This window comes from Thunnus thynnus, chromosome 16 (assembly GCF_963924715.1).
Source record: "Thunnus thynnus chromosome 16, fThuThy2.1, whole genome shotgun sequence".
Taxonomy (NCBI): domain Eukaryota; kingdom Metazoa; phylum Chordata; class Actinopteri; order Scombriformes; family Scombridae; genus Thunnus; species Thunnus thynnus.
The window spans coordinates 5,872,074-5,891,567 of NC_089532.1; the positions used below are offsets into that span (position 1 = coordinate 5,872,074).

General features: G+C 41.5%; 1 protein-coding gene across 4 annotated transcripts in view; it reads left to right on the plus strand.

Moving 5' to 3' along the window:
- The window catches only part of fgfr3 (fibroblast growth factor receptor 3), an 86,948-nt gene that overhangs the window by 22,955 nt on the left and 44,499 nt on the right, over positions 1–19,494 (plus strand). For 3 of the 4 annotated variants that reach the window (XM_067613721.1, XM_067613722.1, XM_067613723.1), the window contains exons 3-4: positions 10,634–10,897; positions 14,458–14,523. In XM_067613721.1, coding sequence (XP_067469822.1) covers positions 10,634–10,897; positions 14,458–14,523 — 330 coding nt within the window. The remainder of the gene's footprint in view (positions 1–10,633; positions 10,898–14,457; positions 14,524–19,494) is intronic. The other variant, XM_067613724.1, reaches the window with a different exon arrangement.

The following is a 19,494-nucleotide window of genomic DNA, read 5'->3' on the forward strand; positions in this document are numbered from 1 at the left end:
CAGCACAATCGAGACTCTAGTCTTGTTTTGTATATATGTGTGTGTGTGTGTGTGTGTGTGTAGGTGTGTGTGCCTTTACACTGATCATGACACTGATGTCTCTGTCACCTCGCACACACACACACACACTACTATCACTATCAGAGCAGGACATGATGTGTGGGGGCAGTTCATCCCAGCTGGAGAGTATCACAATGTGTGTGTGTGTGTGTGTATGTGTGTGTGTATCATGCCACACTGAGAGGTCAGGGCAGGGTCTCGGTCGGGGGTCATCAGAGGTCAAAGTTTAACATTTCAATCAGGCGTCTCCTCGCACCATGTCAGTTTGATCAGAGATGGTTTCTATGAGCTGTTTCTTGTCTTTGGGGTTTGTGATAAGACATTTAAGAAACACTCTCTTCTTTTTAATTCACTCAGATCATTTGCAGTTGAAATATTCCAGGTTTTTAACTAGAAATGTGTGTAACCACCAGAGATTTAGTTATACTGTTTATATTAGCTATCCCTTTATTATCTCTGGTTGTATTAGGCCATAGCAGGCAATGGTGCATGGCTTTATGGGCATGACTTTAAGTGCTTTAAGTATTTAAATCACTAGATTAGAGGAAACACAGACATTCCCATCTAATTATCTGATCTATAAAAGGTTCTTTGGGAAAAACCTCAGACCCCCTGGAGGACCGTGTAATTCTTGAAATGCAATTAAAACATGAAAATCCCAAAAATGTAAGGTTACATGCTCTTTTTACATGACAATGACGCATAAATACTACTTCCTGTCACTCTTATTCAACACATTTTCAAAACAGAACTTCCTTTTAGTCGTTCTGGCATTATTACTTGTGATGTAAATAATAAGGAAGGGCTCCTAATTAATCATGAAGCACAAATCACTTGATCTTCACCTGAACATGATGAGGAACTTAATGAAGATGAAGTTATCGCACAACATTTTTCCCTTTTGCCACATATGCGCTGCTGCTGCTGCTGCGCCATCAGTTAGTTTCTGGAAGACTTAGAGTCCTTTTCGTCGTATCCAGCACAATTCTTTTTGTTTTTCTACTCTTGTCCCGATTTCTGCTTTTTGTCTTTAACCTGATCACTTCCCTGATTCAGCAAGCCTCTCGGCGTAAGAGTGCTGACTGAGCATCAGGTTTGCCACCAAAGTCTGTGTGAAATCGTTTGGCTTTCTCAGAGTAACCCTAAATCAATATGCTACACAGCTGACTGTTAAAATATCACCTGTGTTCTCCTTGTTAAGGGAGACTTAAAGAACTTACTGCCTAAATAGGAAGCTTTGACATTCATATTCCCGTCTGAAAAGCCGCCTTGTAATCGGATTGGTTCCTCTGTGTTGTTTAGGGAAGTGTGATTATGTTGTATAGTAGCCCCACACACACTTCGCAGACATCCTGGCTTTTGTGGGCCGAGCTTCTTACACTTGTCTGTTGAATTGAAACTAGGCCAGTTCGTCTTTGGAATGACAATTACCATGGACCCAACCCAGACCCTATTCTGAGGCTGGAGGGATGGAGGGGAGGTGGGGGGTGGTGGGGGGGGGGTGATGATGAGGGTATGAAAGGAGCAAAGACGATTGGGCGCTGCCAAGATGCTCTGGACGTACAGTAGCTTCCGATGCTCGTTAGCACAGCCGAGCAGAGGGCCAGGCGCAGCGGGGGAGGAGAGGAGGGAGGGAGAGGAGGGAGGGAGGGAAGTGAGGCTGGCACAGGCCGGGGCGGGATGTTTAGAGGCAACGTCTATCTTTAACTTGATTTTAGGGGCTCTTTTGATAAAGTGCGGCTCAGCTTGGCGAAGAATAGAGGCAATAAGCTAGGGGAAACCCTCCCTACCCCTCTCTCCTCCTTGATCTCTGCCGAGCCATCCCTCTTTTCTCTCCGTCTCCTCCTGGCAGGCTCCTCCGCAACGGTGTGAGGTTGTCAGGCTGGCCCAGATTAAGGGCATTGTCCGAAGGTATTTACATCCGGCCAAACCATATTAAACAGAGATTAGGGGTTTTCACTGCACATTTCAAAAAAAAAAAAAAGAAAGAAAGAAAGAAAAAATGGAGAGTGTAAAAAGAAGAGGGAGCTTTTTTCCAGGACAAGCAGGATTTACAATTGGCATAGCTGTGAAATGGGGGAAGAGAAATGTGCTCTTTATGGAGGGAGGAGGTGATGGGTGGTGGTGGTGGTGGGACTTCACAGATCCTGTTTGAAGGTCATGTGATGCTGGCTTGTCTGAGGGGGTGTTGAGTGTGCCAAACGGTTGGCAGTTGGTCCGGTTTTTCAGCATAGGAAGCAGAAGTAAAAGAATCTGTTGGCGGGACACAAGCAAGCAGACGGACTGCTGTGGAGGACATCCCGGTCTGAACCGGGCTGCCTGTCTGTGTGTGTCGAGCTCTTCAGTATATTTCCTTTTAAAGGATGGTTTCATTTCATCACAACTTGTATTTTCTTTGATCAACTGAGAGCTCTGCAAAAAATCAAGTCAGACAGGGCAAGAAACACGAGCAGTCATATGATCGCACAGGTTGTAAACAAACCCCGGAGGTTAGTCAAACTGATCACTCAAACAGTCCGTTATAAAGATTCATAACAGTTTACAGATTGAATTTCCTGTAAGATTTGGACCTACCGTACTTGCACACACACTGTGCGATTAAGAATATTACTCACATTTGAGTTTCGCTTCAGTTTTACCTCCAAGTAGAAGGAAATGTTTGATAAGCTGTCAAATGCACCATCATTCAATTTAATACACAGCTGGTCTGCTACAACCGTTATCTGATGGTGGCTAATGTTAGCAAACTATCGATAGATATTGCTCCATAACTGACATTATTTATAACATGTGGATCATTCTTGAAATGGTAGTTTGACCACATTATCTTAACTCAAGTTCCACTCATTATACCGTTTTCAACCACATCTCACAGTCTCCAACAGCGTTTCAGATTTGGAAAGATTTCGCAGTTTTGCAGTCGAAAGCTCAGGAGAAACTTAGTCAGTGAGTGTTGAGTTTCAAATTTGTGACTTCTTTCATTGTGCTACTAATATGTGACATTTTAAAGTTAACCATCATTTTGTAATTGTAAGTTGTGGCCATGGCGCCCACGGTTCAGTATGAATTATGAAGGAATAATTGCATGTTTAATTCTCATGTGTGTTACTTCTTGTGCATTTTGTTTTAGTGATGTTGTTTTGTTTTCCAGATCTTAGAAAAACTAATAAGACCCAAGTTGTATTAAAGCCAAATTGTCCTTTAAGTCAAGCATGCAATGCTCCAACAGAGTTTGGGATCAGAGAGAAAATACTGCACACAGATAACCTTTAGTTGAGCTGTTTACATTTACATTGACCCACATGTGTGCGTTAATACCGCACACACACTTATACACATACCTTCCTCGCTCCCAGCTTCACACACACATGCACACCAATTGGCCGTGAGTGATCACAGCAATGTGGAAAGTATTTGCTCTCCCTGCTCAAAAAGAAGGAGTCCAGTCTTTCTCAGTAATAGAAGCAAACAACTAATTACCTGCAATAAAAAGGCCATTTGTCGCTGAATTGTTTGCCACTGGTTTGGGAGCAGCGCACACTGCAGATGTTGGAAACATGGCCTCGTTGTATTATTAGCTCAGTGTAGTGAGCAGGAGGAGGAAAAAAAGGGAGCTTGATAAAGATGAATGTCTCCCATCTGGAATCTATCACTTTCAAAAGCGGTTTGAACGCAGATATGTTTTAAAAAAGGTATGTGTTGCTGCTTTTCTACCAGACTCAATAAAAGTACCTGTTAATCTCCCCTACAGAAAGACAGTCTTGTAATCTTTTACTGTTTATGATCCGTCTTGTTGGCTTGTTTGAACCTGTGTGGATGCTGTTTTATGCAAAGCCGGCTCTCTGAACGAGAAGACGTCATTCTGCAACAGCACAGTAAATCAACCCGGAGAGTCAGCAGGAAGTTTAAAGGATACTAAATTGGCACAACTGTTTTTTTTTCTTAGGATATCAGGTATTATTGAAGAACCACATGTTTGGTGTTGCAGCATAGCAGAAGTGAAACATTTCTGTATTTGTGTCCTCCAGACAGAGCAGAGAATGAATCCATCAAACTGACAAACAGTGATGATTTGGTTGTTTACTGACAGATGTGAAAGCCAAAAAACATCCTCCTCACTCTGCACTTACAGGGATACACATCAGGAAACATCCCACACAGACACATAACTATCTCTCACCCAGCACTTTAAAGAAGACTAGATTCAGATTCCCTCATGGTAGCTCTAATTTGGAGTCGATTATCCCATTTCTAGCTGCCATACAACACAAAACTTGATGTCAGAAGCTCAGACAATAAATGTCAGAGTGAGACATGTAGCGATTTGCTATTGAGAGTAAAAGAAAGACAGAAAACTCAGTTGAAAGCGCTGCTTCGAGGCTGCACAATTCTCTCAATATGGTTACTAATCTCCATCTGAATGCAATAGTGCATCAAAAACACAGTCATGGGATTATTTTCTAACTCGAGTTAAGTGGAAGAGTTCATTAGAAAATAGTAAAAATCTTTTTTTAATCATGAATCTGCACCAAAAACTTATTACTTGTTCCTTGGCACATGGTTTTACGTCCCACTGAATTTGATTAAAAACAACATTTAGAGACTTTTTTTGTCTTTTTCCTGCTTAACAGAGAGTAAAAAAAAGTTTTGAAGCTGAAAATCTTCTATCAACACCCTCAATAGATCCTCAAAGCCTGCATTGTAAAGTAGTGAAACTCTGTTATTGCCCCTCTAAGATACATATAAGAGCAAAAAACTGGATGAAGGTGGGTTTATGGAGCTAAGCATCATCCCTCCTGTGACCTGATACGACAGCAGCCATGGCGACAGCTCCTCGGTCTGGTCTACACTCCTTCCTGTTCCTCCAGGATCCCTCACTCAGTCCCTCAGCATGTGTGTGTGTGTGTGTGTGTGTATGTGTATGTGTGTGTGTTAGAGAGAGAGAGAGAGAGGCAGGCGTGGAAAGGCTCGCCACATAAAGAGGCCTTTTCATCCCTGGGGCCGCAGCCTTGCCTGCCGGCCCCTGGAGAAGTTTGTAGAGGATAAATAAACCTCTTCAGACGCACAGAAAAGATGGAGTCTGTGAGCGGCGCTGTTAACGGACAGTGCGCCGCAGTATCTCAAAGAGAGACTTTATATTATTCTGAAGGGTTATTTGTTATGATATTGAGCTGAGAGGGTAAGAAGGGCCAGGAGGGCAGGGGCCTCTTGATTTATGGAGTGACCATCCAAGCCTGTATTGCACACACACACACACACTTACACACACACACGTATACACAGAGTTTCCCATTTACAATCACAGATACGTACATACACACATACGTACATATCCGAACCCACATCCACATCTACACGCACACTTAAAGAGTACATATCACACATTGCTTCCAGCTGGCTTCAGGTTCCGGAGAGAGAGAGAGTGCTCCCACCCACCCGTCCACCCCTTCAAACACACAAACACACACACATACACACTCTCACAAACACGCACGCACACACACCAGGCAGCCGATAGCTCACATATGCCGCACCGGACGAGAAAACAGCGGGAATGTCTCGATGTTGATAGCGGGAATGCTGCAGCAGCGTTTTTATCTGTTTTCTCAGAAATCGCTTCAGATCCGACTTTATTCATGAAGGGTTTTTTTTTTCTATCAAACAGGTTTCTTTATGAAGTGTTTCGCAAGAGAACAAAGGAACACAAAAAGATTTTACAAGACAAATGATCTTAGACAAAGGCTTTGATTTCGTGCTTTTTAATCACGGAAAACAAAATATGTGCAGGGATTTCTCTCGGTGACATCAGTGCAGTCATTTTCTTTAAAATAAAAGAAAATGACTTAATTATCGTGTTCTTTGTAATATATCGTACTGTAGAAGCTGGTTTGCAACTAGCTGGCGAGTTGGCTACATAACCCCTCGTCTAAGCATCAGAAATTTAGATCCTATTTCTTTGTATTACTGTAATACTAACAACTACAAGTGCTTGTTTCCAGTCTGAGTAATGCCGTACACATGTTGTTGCAGTTTTGAGGCTTGTGTTTGATCAGTGAGCAACGTTAAGTTTTACTAAATCACCCTAAATAACTGCCTCAGTAGCAGAGACTTTTTTTTATGGCGCGGGAACCAGTAGTCAAATTGCAGGTAAAGTTCTTGAATTCCTTTTAAGGGTTCCTGGAAAAAGATCCTGCGTTTGAAAAGAAGTTTTTTCCAGGAGCCGATTCATTAAGGCTCACAGTCAGATGCAGAGAACCACATGAGACAAACTGGCCCGGTTTGATTTAGACTCTGAAAACACTGGGACAGCTTTTTTAGCCTTTTCTCACATGCAGGAGAAGGTGACCGAGCGACGCCCTGTTTCACATTCATTCAGATCTGCTCTGTACAACCGCAGTCCTCCACAGCTGGACGTTCGACAGCTGGAATTTTTCTCTTTAGGAATTTAAAGCGATCACTTACTAATTAGGAATTCCTCTCTTTGCATATTTCTCCGTGACACACTTACAGTACGTGACCGTATTAATCTGCTACATCGCTGCTTAAAGAGCTTGTCGAGGTGATCAAACCTGTGACCTCACGTTACAGGACGTTCACTGGAAAGCTTCGACAACTACAGCCTCTGCTGAAGCTCAGTGGCTGGTAATATCTGTCCTGTGAAGGTGGTGCAGTGGCACAAAGTAAAGCCCTTTCAAACCAAATCTACTTTTATTCAAAGCAGCTTTTTTTTTTTTTTTTTCATGTTCCAAATCTGCATTTCAAAGTGCAGGATCTGAAGCAGAAACAGATATTTTGTCATTGACGGTGACCAAAAAAAGGGGGCTTTGCTCTTTTTGTCTGACACCTGAGAATTTTTTTTTTTTTAAATGTATGAGGGATATATCTTTGTTTTGTTTTGTTCTTTCAGTAAATTGCATTTGTTTGGCCTCTGGCGGTGTAAACATCCAAGCGGTGCACAAATGTTCTTTCTATCTATTTCCCCAGGATCAAAGCAAACGTATTCCTTTTACTATGGGATCACACGAATATATTGCCTTGCTTTCCTATTTACAAATCCTAATTAAATGAGCTGTAATGTCTAATCCATATTTTCCTCCGCAGAGGCCACAGTGCACTTTAAGTGCATATATAAATATAGAGAATAATAACCAACAGGACTGTTTATAGTCGAGCTCAAACCTTTTTAAAATGCAAAGGCGTCAAATAAAGCAATTCTCACTTGAATCGACAATGTAATTACTTATTATTATTCAGTATTCTGGTTAATATTTAAAGGGCCAGTTCACCCAACTTGCATGCATATCTGCGTGGTTAGACACTATTAGAGTTAAGTGAAAAATCTGTTTTTGTAATTTGTGTGAACTGACCCTTTAAAGGATGAAATATGCGCCCAATACAAAGCAATGTTTCCAGTGGAGCCTCGGTGCTGCAGCCCATTCAGAGCTGCCAGAGGAGGCTGTGCTCGAATGCGCGGGGTCCATGAAGCCGAAGTGAGCTACGAGTCTCTGGAGATTATTATATCTACCTAATAAAGCCCAATTCTCCATGTTTAAGACCTGAAGATATTCTAAGGCCTATTTTCTCATTTTCTTACGCAGAGGTCACAAGTAATATACGGAAGGTAGTGAGCCATTCATGCTGGGTTTGAATTTATGCTCTCTGCACCGTCGCCTCTGTGTTTTTCTTCTCCTGAATGGGCCTTTTTGTTTTTGAAAAAAAAAAAAAAAAAGTGTTGTAAATACTCTTGTCAAAGCCAGAGGCCACGTAGAGAGCTGCGCAGCCATGTTAAGCACATTATTGACTTAACATCTCCACCTATTTTTAATGAGCACAATAAGACAGAGAAAACAATCCACAACTCATCTATTCAGCTCACTTTAGAGCTGCGGTACGTAGTGTAGAAGAAAATCTGTAGGCATGGCTGAAGTATTTAGAGCTTAGATGAAACAGGCAGAGGAATGTGTCATATTTGATGGGTTGTTCTTGCATACTCATATGTGTTTTTCACTGCATACATGTAGCATCCTGCCCCCGTTTACTTGAGTACAATTTGAGCCACTGGTAGTCAAATTTGAGAGACTTGTTTTACAGCATATTTCTGAGTAGAATATCAGATACTACACGGCCGGTAAGGTGATAGGTCTGCAACAGACCCCCCCTGATGGCTATCTTTGACCAATAGGTTCTCCGCAAGGCCAGGTCTATATTAGACTGCACAAACCACACCTTCACTTTGAGTTTAAAACTCTTCCCTCAGGCTGTAGAGTCAGAGTACCCCAGTTCAAGTGCAATAGAGTTTATTTCTTTTTTTGTACTTGTGTTGTTTTTCTATTATGTGCCCCTGACTGCAAGTCAAGTTTCCTATCTGGGAAAACAAAGTGACTGAGCTGAACTGAACATTTAACTAATGGCTGTAGTTCCTGGTAGATTTGCAAAAATAATCTTACATTCAACTCGAAATATAAACTCATAATAATCCAACAAGTACTGATTTGTTGATTTGGAGGTCTAAAGATGTCTTGGTTAAAATCCAACTAAAACAAAAAAGTGTGTATTTTAGACATATAGGTTACATGTAACCAATGTTTCTGCACACATCAGAATACTGTATAGTTATATATATAACCTATGTCTAAAAAGCTTTAGAAATTCCCAATTCTTTGCACGCTTAAATTTGGATTTTTGAGGAAAATATCCTGAAAACAAATGTCAGAAACAGGATTCTTTCAGCTTAGCGTGACTTATTGCTGATGTCCCCACCTGGAATCAAATCATTTTATTAATAATAGTATTATAATAATAGTTATATGGAACTTGTAGAAGTGCTACAACTGTGCTAAGAGGAGAAAAATCTCCATGGATGTCTGGATGAATGGATGGATTTATTGATTGGCCTAGTTAGTCACGAGGAGTACTTTTTGAAATCGAGTATTCTTCCTTTGTGATATCACTACTTTCACTAAGAAATATCTGATCACTACCTCTGTCGCAGTCGTTTGGTTCTGGCGGACCGATGATGAGCTGACATGCAGACAAATTTCAAAGAGATTCTGGCAGCGTTACCTGTGGACTCTCCCACACAAACAGAAACTCTGTCTGTCTGCGAGGGTGTGTTCGTCTCCTTGGCTCCGCACCAGCAGCCTGCCTCACGCTGAAAGAACCCATCTATAATTCACAGCGCCTATTATGTATTCCCCGTGAAGATTGTCTCGTCTGGGCCACTCCTGATTTCAACCTTGCCTCTCAACTCCAATTTCCTAATCTCAGTTTGAAGCTGTCTGTGCCAGTCTGCCAGAAGTGGGGCTGACTTCACGTTGGCTTGTCAGCGAGTCTCTGCAACGCCGCTGCCCTTTCAGCGGGTCAACAGTGGGTGTATTTGCCATCATAAATCACGCTCCAAACGCACCTCATTCACTCTTTCTCATGGGTGCTTGAGTGTGCATTTGTGTGTGCAAACAAGTGTGTGTTGCCCGTAGCAGCTCATTCAAATACAGCAGGTGTTTGTGCTGCACTACGTGAAAGTATGCATGCATGCACGTGTTTGCGCGCTTATAAGCATCCATGTGTGTGTTTGTGTACGTCCTGGCGTCTCCTTGAATGGTTACCAGAGCAACCGTGAATGTGCATGAGATCCTCTCTGCCGTCTCTCCCTAATGACGATGATGTGTAATTGAGGTCTGGATGTGAGAAGACGCCTCTGATTTAAGAACAAGAGGAGACTCAAGGGGATCCACTGTTTATTTATTCAGACATGTCCCTCCATCTCTGCTCTATCCTCTGAGGAGGTCAGCATCCTTAGTCGGGCTAGTAAACATGTTGATTTTTCCCTGGCTCTAAGCGAGCTGGCGCATGGAGCTCCCGGAGTAAATGAGCTGGTGTTTGACAGTGAAGTTTGAAGTGGAGGTGGGAGGGTTTCCATTTCCACACAGCCCAGATCTGTCGTCTTCTTCTTCTTCACGCTGGAATAAAACTTTGCACTTCTTTAACTTCTAGAGGCAGATTAGCTGATAGCTCGCCAGCAGGTCAGCAGTTGACTCTGCATCACTGCGTCTTTGTTTCTCAAGGAGGAGGGGTCTTTTCTTACACTGAGAAAACTCTATGTCCGATTTTTGCCTCTTAATTACAGGAAGAGGGTGTTTATGTACAGTCTTATTAGAATTATACAACATATACTTGTGCGGAGAAAGGTGAATCTGATTTTACAAGTAGCGAACAGACAGGCATCACCTGTCCTGCCCTGTTTTTCCCTCAACGTTACAAACATTTTATGTTGAAGTTAGGTCTGCTTTTAACATTTAATTTCAATGAGTATGTTGTTTATTTGTGTTTCCAATAATTGACGTCATCTTGACGTCATCAGATGTCTTGTTTTCCAAACTGCAAAAACCAGAAAAAAACAAAAAAAAAGAAGCAAATCCTCACATTTAAGACGGTAGAATGGCATTGTCCTCTAACATTTAATCAATTGATCAGTTTGGCCTCAGTTAAAGTGTGTTTTTTGATGAATTAAAATACCTCAAGTTGGAAACAAAACACCTCTCTCATCATCTACTGTGTCTCTCTTTGTGTGCAGACTCTGTGTCCAGCGAGACAGCCTTCTTGGAGGACTATGTTCTGGGCATGGGGGACACCCTGGAAGTGCCATGTGACCAAGAAGACCCCTCTCAGGCCGTCGTCTGGTTCAAAGATGGCGCCGGGCTGGTGCCAAACAACCGGACGCGGCTGGGTCAGAGGATGTTGCGCATCATCAACGTGTCGTACGAGGACTCTGGCGTCTACTCTTGTCGGCACGCTCACAGCAACACGCTGCTCAGCAACTATACCATCAGGGTGACAGGTGAGAGAAGCCAGGAGGCACAAAGGAATAAAAACTGCTAATATTTTTGCTTGAGCTTAAGTTAAACTATGGGTTTACAAAAGTTCTTAAAGCTTTATGTAATAACTTGATACAATAATAAAACCCTGTGCAGGAGGTCAGAATTGGCAAATGAGCACTCTTAATGATATTAGTCCAATGGTTTCCATCCACGGGGGAATTTTTTTAGGAAAACGAGTTGCTGTAGAGCTCCAATGGAAACAGACACTTTGGCTGCACCCTACAGTGCTCCCTGAAAACCCATCTGACAACTGAGAATCAAAGTATTTCCTATCAATAAACATTGTCAGGCAGTTACAGCGGTGATGTCTCGGCATGAAAGCTTTTCAAAACGGTTTGTAAGAAAACAGTGAAAACTTTGCTGCGAAGGAAAAAGTCTTATTATTTTCTCCTCCTCCTCCTCCTCCTCCTGCTCGGTTTCAAGTCCCAGCTAGCTCCCTGCCAAGCTGCACACACACACATACACACACACACATATATATATATGCCATCGCACCGGCGCAGACTTCCACTGGCTTCACAATGAGCAGCCACATTTCTCACAGATTCCCCCTCCTGATACACAAAGGTGAAATTCATTATTGTATGAGGGGATGAGCAACGTCTTAAACAAGCGTGTGATGCAAACAGAGTCTTAATAGGAGTGTGGGAGGAAGTGGAGATGAAGGGGGAAGGGTGTGTTTGGATGTGTTGGGGAGGGGTCAGCAGTAGCTTAAAAGTCGGGCGGCTTTTTCCCATAAAAACTCATGGACACCAGCTGAGCCTGTTATTGACAACTAATTAGAAAGCAATTAGCTTGAAACATTTCATCATTGAAAACAGATGGGGTGGCAAGAAATGAGAGAGTTCGCTCCCTCTCAGCTCACCCCCCATCTCCTTACACACACACACACACACACACATACACACACACACACACACACACACACACGGATGCACGTATTTGGCCGCAAGCCGGCAAGAAAATGGCCTTTTCCAGGCCCGATCAGAGGTGGACAGCTTCACCTCCTGGACCCACATATCAGCTCCAGACTGCAGGAGGACACATGCAAACACACTCCCCACATCGCTGATTTAAAAAGAAAGAAAAAAAAAAATCCATGTTTCCAATTCGTGTTCGGCCCTAACATCTGATTTTTTTTTTTTTTTTTTTTTCCTCCCCTTTTTAAACAAGTGCAAAAACCACATATTCCCACTGAGGTGAGATAACTGAATTTGCTTCCAGCTCAGCTCAGCATGTTTCAGGAGTAAAAAACACACAGGAAGCAAATTCATCGCAGCCCATTGTCAGACATTTCATATCATTTCAACACTCTGTACATGTTTGAATTACAAGTGTAGTCGGATTTTTTACAGTATGTGGTGACAATATGCCATTCTCCCCCTGCACCGCCCGTTTTCCTGCCTCCACTCTAAACACAGACCCTTAGCTCCATCTTAAACACACATGGACTATTGTGTTTTTCCTCAAATATTTGAGTAAGGTGTCAGATATTTAGGAGCGGTATCAGATTTAGCACCTGGACGGCGTCCAGACAGAGGAAAGTGGCCAGCTCATATTGTACACACACACCCACACACACACACACATACACACGATACACATGTTGGATGCAAGAAAGTGTAATTTGAAGAGGTGAAAGAAGTTGTCTGCAGGCTGAACTGTACGAACATTTGTAATGTTTATGTTCGGAGGCTTTGCAGATATAACATATATTACTGGAGGTCTATGAGAGAAGTAGCTGTAGACTAAAATAATAGTGAAACTGTATATACCCACGTGTGGATCAGTTTTAGCTGAGGCTAACAGTGTGCAAAGGTAATTGTTAGCAAAGTTACTGGGACACATTGTGATAAACTGTCTTGTCTTGTCTTATCACACGTTTCAACTTATTTTTACATGTTTTCATGTTAGTTATGATGTTATTTTACTCAAGAGCTTAACTTGCTTAGTCCAAAAGGGCAAAAAATTATGTAAAGGTTGTAAACAAATCCAGCATATTATCTAAAACAAAGATAAACATTACATTTATTGAGCTATTATTGACCTAAGAGCAATTTGGCAAAAGAAAAAGCACAAGGTCAGCCAAATCTCCACCTGTTATCATGTGATTAAAATAACCCACACCCTCTATTGTAGTAAATTTACTGTTAAAGTTATTTAACTTTGTGCTCTTGCAGTTTTTTTTTAGTGCAGTCAATGGTTGTAATTGAGATTTCGAGTGCAATTCTCTTCATTTCCACACCCAAAAGAGTTTTTAGCCAAGCTAGCGCCATGGTGGTACGGATGGAAATGTCAGTTGGTCAGTCTGTCAGTCCACCACTTTGAATATCTCAACAATAGTTTGATTAATAACCAAATACCTTCAAATGTAATAATATTCCCATCAGCCTCAGCTATACTTTGTGTTATAGTGCTAATTAGCAAATGTTAGCATGCACGCTAAACAAAGACGGTGAACATGCTAAACATATTAGCACATTAGCGTTGTTGTAGATCCGTCACACTGTCATTGCTTACTGAGACACTTTAATATAATGGAGTTAATGTTAATAGTAATATCTCTGCTTTAAAATGTCTGCTGTGAAAAAGGCCAATCATGAGTATGTTAGCATGTTGAAGTTAGTATTTAGCTCAAAGCAACGCTGTGTACAGTGCTAAGCAACGAAGCTGCTAGCAGAGCTGAAATGCCGCCTGCTTTTCTTTGATTTTTACTAGTTTCAATAATTACTCAGTCACATTATTCTATTCTGAGATTTATTTCTTACAACCACAAGAGTTGGTTTCATGTTTACAACGATGTAACATGAGTCAAACACCACAATAGAAGAGCAGAAATGCTCAATGAGGTTTCGGATGACAGATACAAAAACCTGCTAGTCAGGAGTTTCGGGAGTTTAGCTCAGCGAGGTAACAGCTGGTTCTCATTAACCAGACCTGCGGAGCTGAACCAGAAAACCTCAAGGTCACATAGAAAATAATTATTATGCCACCGTGATACAGCAAATCTAAACACTTGTATCTGCGACTGAGGAATAATTAGATATCACCTGACACACTAATTCTAAAGTTAGCATCAGTATGTGTTGCAAATATAGGCTAGCTGAAAAGAGGTGTTTTTGTCTGTGTGTATCTGCACACGTATACACACACTCTCACATGAGCGTCTCGCGGCGGCAGCAGCAGCGGCGGCGGCGCTAATGACCCCCTCGTTTGTAACGTCTGTGGGAATGTTTGGGTTGTAATATCTGAAAGAGCTGCCTCACTACGGAGAACTGTAGACTCATTCATGAGTTTGTCAGACAAAAATTCCTGCTTTTATTTTTTTTCTCCTGCTTTTTCTTGTCACAAACTCTCCAGATGTTTTTTTTCTTCTTGTTATCTGATGGATAACATAGCTCAAGACATTTTATTAGAATAAATAGGTTCATTAGATGAATGAGGCTACACATCCAAAATAATGTCCGCCTGTTTGATTAATAGAAATATTAATTCCACTCTATTTGTCTTCTCTTTTAAGACTCTCTGTCGTCTGGTGATGATGAAGATTATGATGAAGATCCAGAAGATGCAGGTAATGGAAATGGTGAATTCTTAATTACTCTTTTTGTTAATAACTTAAGCAGTTTCATCTGGTTTTAATAATGCAACATTTCAGAGGTTTTCTTGCTTTTAGAAACAGCTTAAAATCAAAGGTTCAAGAAGCGGTCGGACTGGTGGGTGTAAAATACAAGAAAGCTGATGAATCACATGAAACTAACAACATTATGAGCTCATGATAAAAAGTCTCAAATTTTGTGAAATGAAAAGGATGTTTTGTAATGATAATAACAATTTCCCTTTTTGAACATGATCTTGTTTTACTAACCGAAGCTGTATCTCCCAAATGACAACACTAATCCTAAAACAAACCGACCATCCCAAACTTGGAAACGTCTACAATTGGGAAAGTGTTTCCATCTCATGACTTCATAAATAGATTTTTTTTAATATCATAGTCCACCAATTTTGATGTACACAGATTTTTTTTTTTTATCCTTTAGTTTCAGTCTCTTCTTGTTGTCGATGCTGAAGTGCAAAAAAAACAATCAGTACCCATTTCTGAAAAGAGAACAAAGCAACGCCCAGCTGTTTTGTCACCTAGCAACAACATCCTTATAACTTAAACACCGAGCATTAATGTGTTCTTAACTTCTCGTGCCAGAAATACAACGTGACTTCCATCTGAAGGCAGCATGAGCTACGTCGTTAAGCTTAATGAACAGCACCTGCCACACAGACTGCTGAAAGAACTTGGAGTTGTAACTGTTAACTGCTGTTAATGGGTTAGTGTTAAGAAGTTTAAAGTCAAAATCACCGCACGGTAACTTATCATTGATATACTTTTTTGACAAATATATATTATGTTGTTGGTTTCTCTTTGATTGAAACGGGATAGATTTATTTCATCCCATAATGTGATGTATTAATATTGAGGGTTGGGGACATAAAAGCTGGTTATGGATAAATCCATATCCAACCCACCAATCCCAACACACCACACTAGTTTCATTGAAATAAAAGACTTCAGATTCAGATTTTTATTGACTCAAGAGTAAGACAATGATTACATGGTATGCAGTAAAAACAGTGTATTAGTGACAAATCAATGCAGGAATGATTTGAACAAAGGTCATACATTCTTCAAGAAAGACTTTTGGCGTGTCCGACTGTAATAACAAATTGAACTGAAACGTAGATGAACAGTACTAATAGTATTTTGGCGGGTACTTTGTTTTTCCTTTTATTCACTAGGCTTATATTCAAAACATACGCTTCCAGACTGTTGTCATCACAAATTACAAAAAATGATGAATGAATGAATTTATTTATCTTCCAGTTGCTTTGGTGATTTGTGTTTTGCTGACCGACAACTATTAGCAAAAGTTTTCAGATGATAAACTGGCAAATCTGTTGTTACAAAGTCCTTTTGTTGTGCTCGTGTGTCTTCTACAGTTAATCTGCATTTCAGAGTTCAAACTGATTTCACTTGTCATTGTGATAAACATTCATAGATCAACCAGAATTCCTTAGAAAGGTGCTTTAATGGGCAGTTATGTGACTTTCATTGGATTTGTGCAGCTGATTAGATTTATATGACTGCAGTCTGAGTTTTCTATCTGTAATTGGAATTATATGACTCTCATAACGGCTCACTGTCTTCCTGCGCATACATTAAAGCTTCTCCCCGGAGCACCGAACTAAACGCCTCTAACACACAGATCAAAAGCCGGTGGTTCTCCGGTGGGTAACACCCTTCTCAACGCGCTGTTGTGATATGAGCTGCTTTGGCATTCAGAGACGTGCGGAGTTCAGGCGCAGGTGAACAAAGAACGACGAGGGATGGCTTTCTGCTTGCCGCGCGCACTTTACATAGTCTCTTCTGTCAGCTAGCATGACTCCGGAGAGAGACAGAAAGCGTCTCCGCCCCTCGGCGGGCTCTCGACCAGCCAGACGCCACACTGTGCAGCCTTTGTTGTACCGTACCGAGGGAGACAGAAGAAGGTGAGGCGCAGACAGATGAAAAAAAAAAAAAATAAGAGAGAAGTTAAATGATGGAAATACAGTGAGAGAAGAGAAGAGATGACGTGATGGAAGTGAAGTGAAGGAAACAACAGGAAGTCTAACGGAGAAACTGAGATACCTGCAGAAAGAAAGAAAGCGAGATGAATGGATTGCAAAAGACTCAACTCTCTGCTGGATTTTATACATTACGGCATAGTTTTACACTTTACAACAGTTAAAAGAAGAAGGATTAGATTAGACAAGTCTACATCTTGACAGTGAAACAGCCAAAAACATGCCAAGAGCGTCAAACGGTCCATCACGTCTTGAACCGAATCCCAGTTCACCTTAACTGCACGACAAAATTGTTGCCATAAGCGAAATACGGAACCGTCTCGGTGACAGAGAGACAGTCAGACGCCCGACCGAAATCAAAGCCCCTTTGTAAATGTCATCACAAAGCTCCAACCGAATCAAGCGTTGTCACACTCCAGTCAAAATAAAACACTGACACAGTGACGGAGCGGCTGATACTGATGCTGCTGAAACAGCCCGAATGCCCCACGGTCGTCATGGTAGTTTACTCCTAAAAAAAAGTAATTTGCCTTTATGTTGTTGAAGTTTGAATCGATGTTTAAATTGTTGGAGGATCTTCAGAGTTTCTCTGAGATTTCCTTATGTTAAGGATTTCATAACTGTAAGGAGACAGGAAAGAAATCTATATTTTAATGGGGCAATCATTGGCGATGACAGCGCGTAAAGAGAGCTTTGAGAAAGGCAGACTGTCAAAAAAGGTAATAACTGTTAGTGAGGCTCAGGAAAATGAGAATGAAGTTACAGTTACAAGTCAAGTAATCCACTCTGAAATTAAATAAACAATAGTTATTTTGGCGTAGTACTCAAGCATCATTTAATGAACCCAGGAATGTCTGTTAATATCGCTTTCAACGTTTAATCCCATCATCCTCCTCGCTTTGGATGTCGGAGTATTAAAAACATTGCTTCATATTCAAGTTTGCCTTTTTCTCGAAGGCATTCAGCTGATGCTCTTATCCCGAGAGATTACAGAGCAGCAATAGAATAAAGAGGCAGAATAAGCTGTAGAGCAACACCGCAGAAAGCTTCCTGTTGCCGTCTTTGTACTGTAAGACGCTCTGGATAAGCTGCAATGTAAAACCTGAATGTGTTTGAATGTGCGGCTTCGCTCGGTGGTGAAAGCCTGAAGTGTTTTCTAAAGGGGACGAGGTGGCAGCGGCGGCGGCGGCGGCGGCAGCAGCTTACTGCAGACATCCTGAATGCCAGTAAATAGCCTCAGACTGCCAGACTTAATCTTTGGATGTAAGTCTACCTCATGACATACGAGGCTCCGATTTCCTGGCCAAAAGGAGAGGGATTAGCCCAGAAACGTTAAACCCCTATCGCTGCTTAATGTCCACTAAGCCACCGCTAATTAGCCGGCTGTAGCAGGAAGGAGCCATGTGACGAGCCGCACAGCCAGACGGAGAGTCCCTGTCGGTGAGCGGAAGAACATCCGCATCCACACGCAGAGAGGACGATAATAGAGATGTGAAGACAGTGAAAGAGTCAGGCTGTTAATGAGGGAGAGGGAATAGAAAACATTCGCTGATTGACAGCGAGACAGAGAAAATTGCAGAGCGAGAGAAGAGGAAAAAAAAAAGATGACAAAAAAAAAGAAAAGAAGAGAAACTGAAGATTTGAGGAGTTGAGTCACTATGAGCTGTCGCTGTAGCTGCCAGTTGAAATGATGCTGCTGGCCAGAGTTCTCAGAGGAGAGACAAACAGACAGGAAGAAAAGACAGAAAAGCTGCTGCAGTCATGAGCTCATTCTCCAGCAACCTCCAGAACTCGCTCAGCTGTCTCTTACGGCCTTCTGGGGGAAAAAAAAAAGGCAGAGAAGATAGACGCCTGCCCAGCAGCCACTGTAATTCCTGTGGAGATGACGCTGCGCACAAACGACAGATTGACACCAAATTTGAGTTTCTTTTTATTATTGGAGGAGAAAGACAGCAGCCTTGTCTATCGTCTCTGTATCTTTCCACTTATCTACCGAGTGAGGTAAAGGTTTAGCAGAGTAGACGCGAGACCCTCGAGACCTGCACTCACACACAAAGGAGGAGGATGTTATTGACCAAATTGTGAGGACGACATTTTGGCATTTCTACTCTGAGAGGCTGCACAAAAGCAAATGGCATTCAGGGTCAGGTCATGTTTATTTTTAAGCACAGTTAAAGTTATGTAATGTTGTAATGAATTAATTTACTGAATCAGCAAAAAAAAAAAAAGAAAATCTCTCATAAAATCTGTTTTAGGAAACAAAAAAAACCTCAAAAATGTGAGTCTGACACATCAAAATGTGCAAAATAAACTGAAAGATTTGGTTTAAAATGCTTCAATAGATCCTTGGACAGGCATTGTCACCATGCACCATTACCAACCGACTATAAATGTCTCGACTAGTTATTTATTGTCCTATAATTGCGCTGAGGGAGGTAGTACAAATCCTGTTTCCAATGCAAATGAACTGTTAAAGTGAAATACTGAATGAATGGATATGAGGTTACATCATCTTAAATGTTTTGGAAAGATATGGAACTGCAGTAGAAAAAAAAAGAAACTATGTCCCAAGATATTAAGGCTAAATATAGGACTAAGCAGCAGTAAACATGTCATCTGAGTGATGCATTTATCAGTAGAAAATATTTCACCTTTTTTGACCTGCATTTGACTGATTGATGTCTCAGAATATATTGTAAAACACAGTAATGAGATGCAATAGTTTCCAAAGTTTCACAACCGAATCCAATCAGCCGTAATGTCTAAATGAAAGAGCTCAGACCAAACCCTCATCCGCCCTCACACGACGAAACGGAGTCATTAAAATTAATATTTTCTGCCGTGTGGAGAGCAGTGTACACACTTGAAGCCTGTGTAGAGTGAAAGTGGTGTGTGTGTGTGTGTGAGTGTGAGTGTGTCGGGGGGTTGGGGGGGGGGG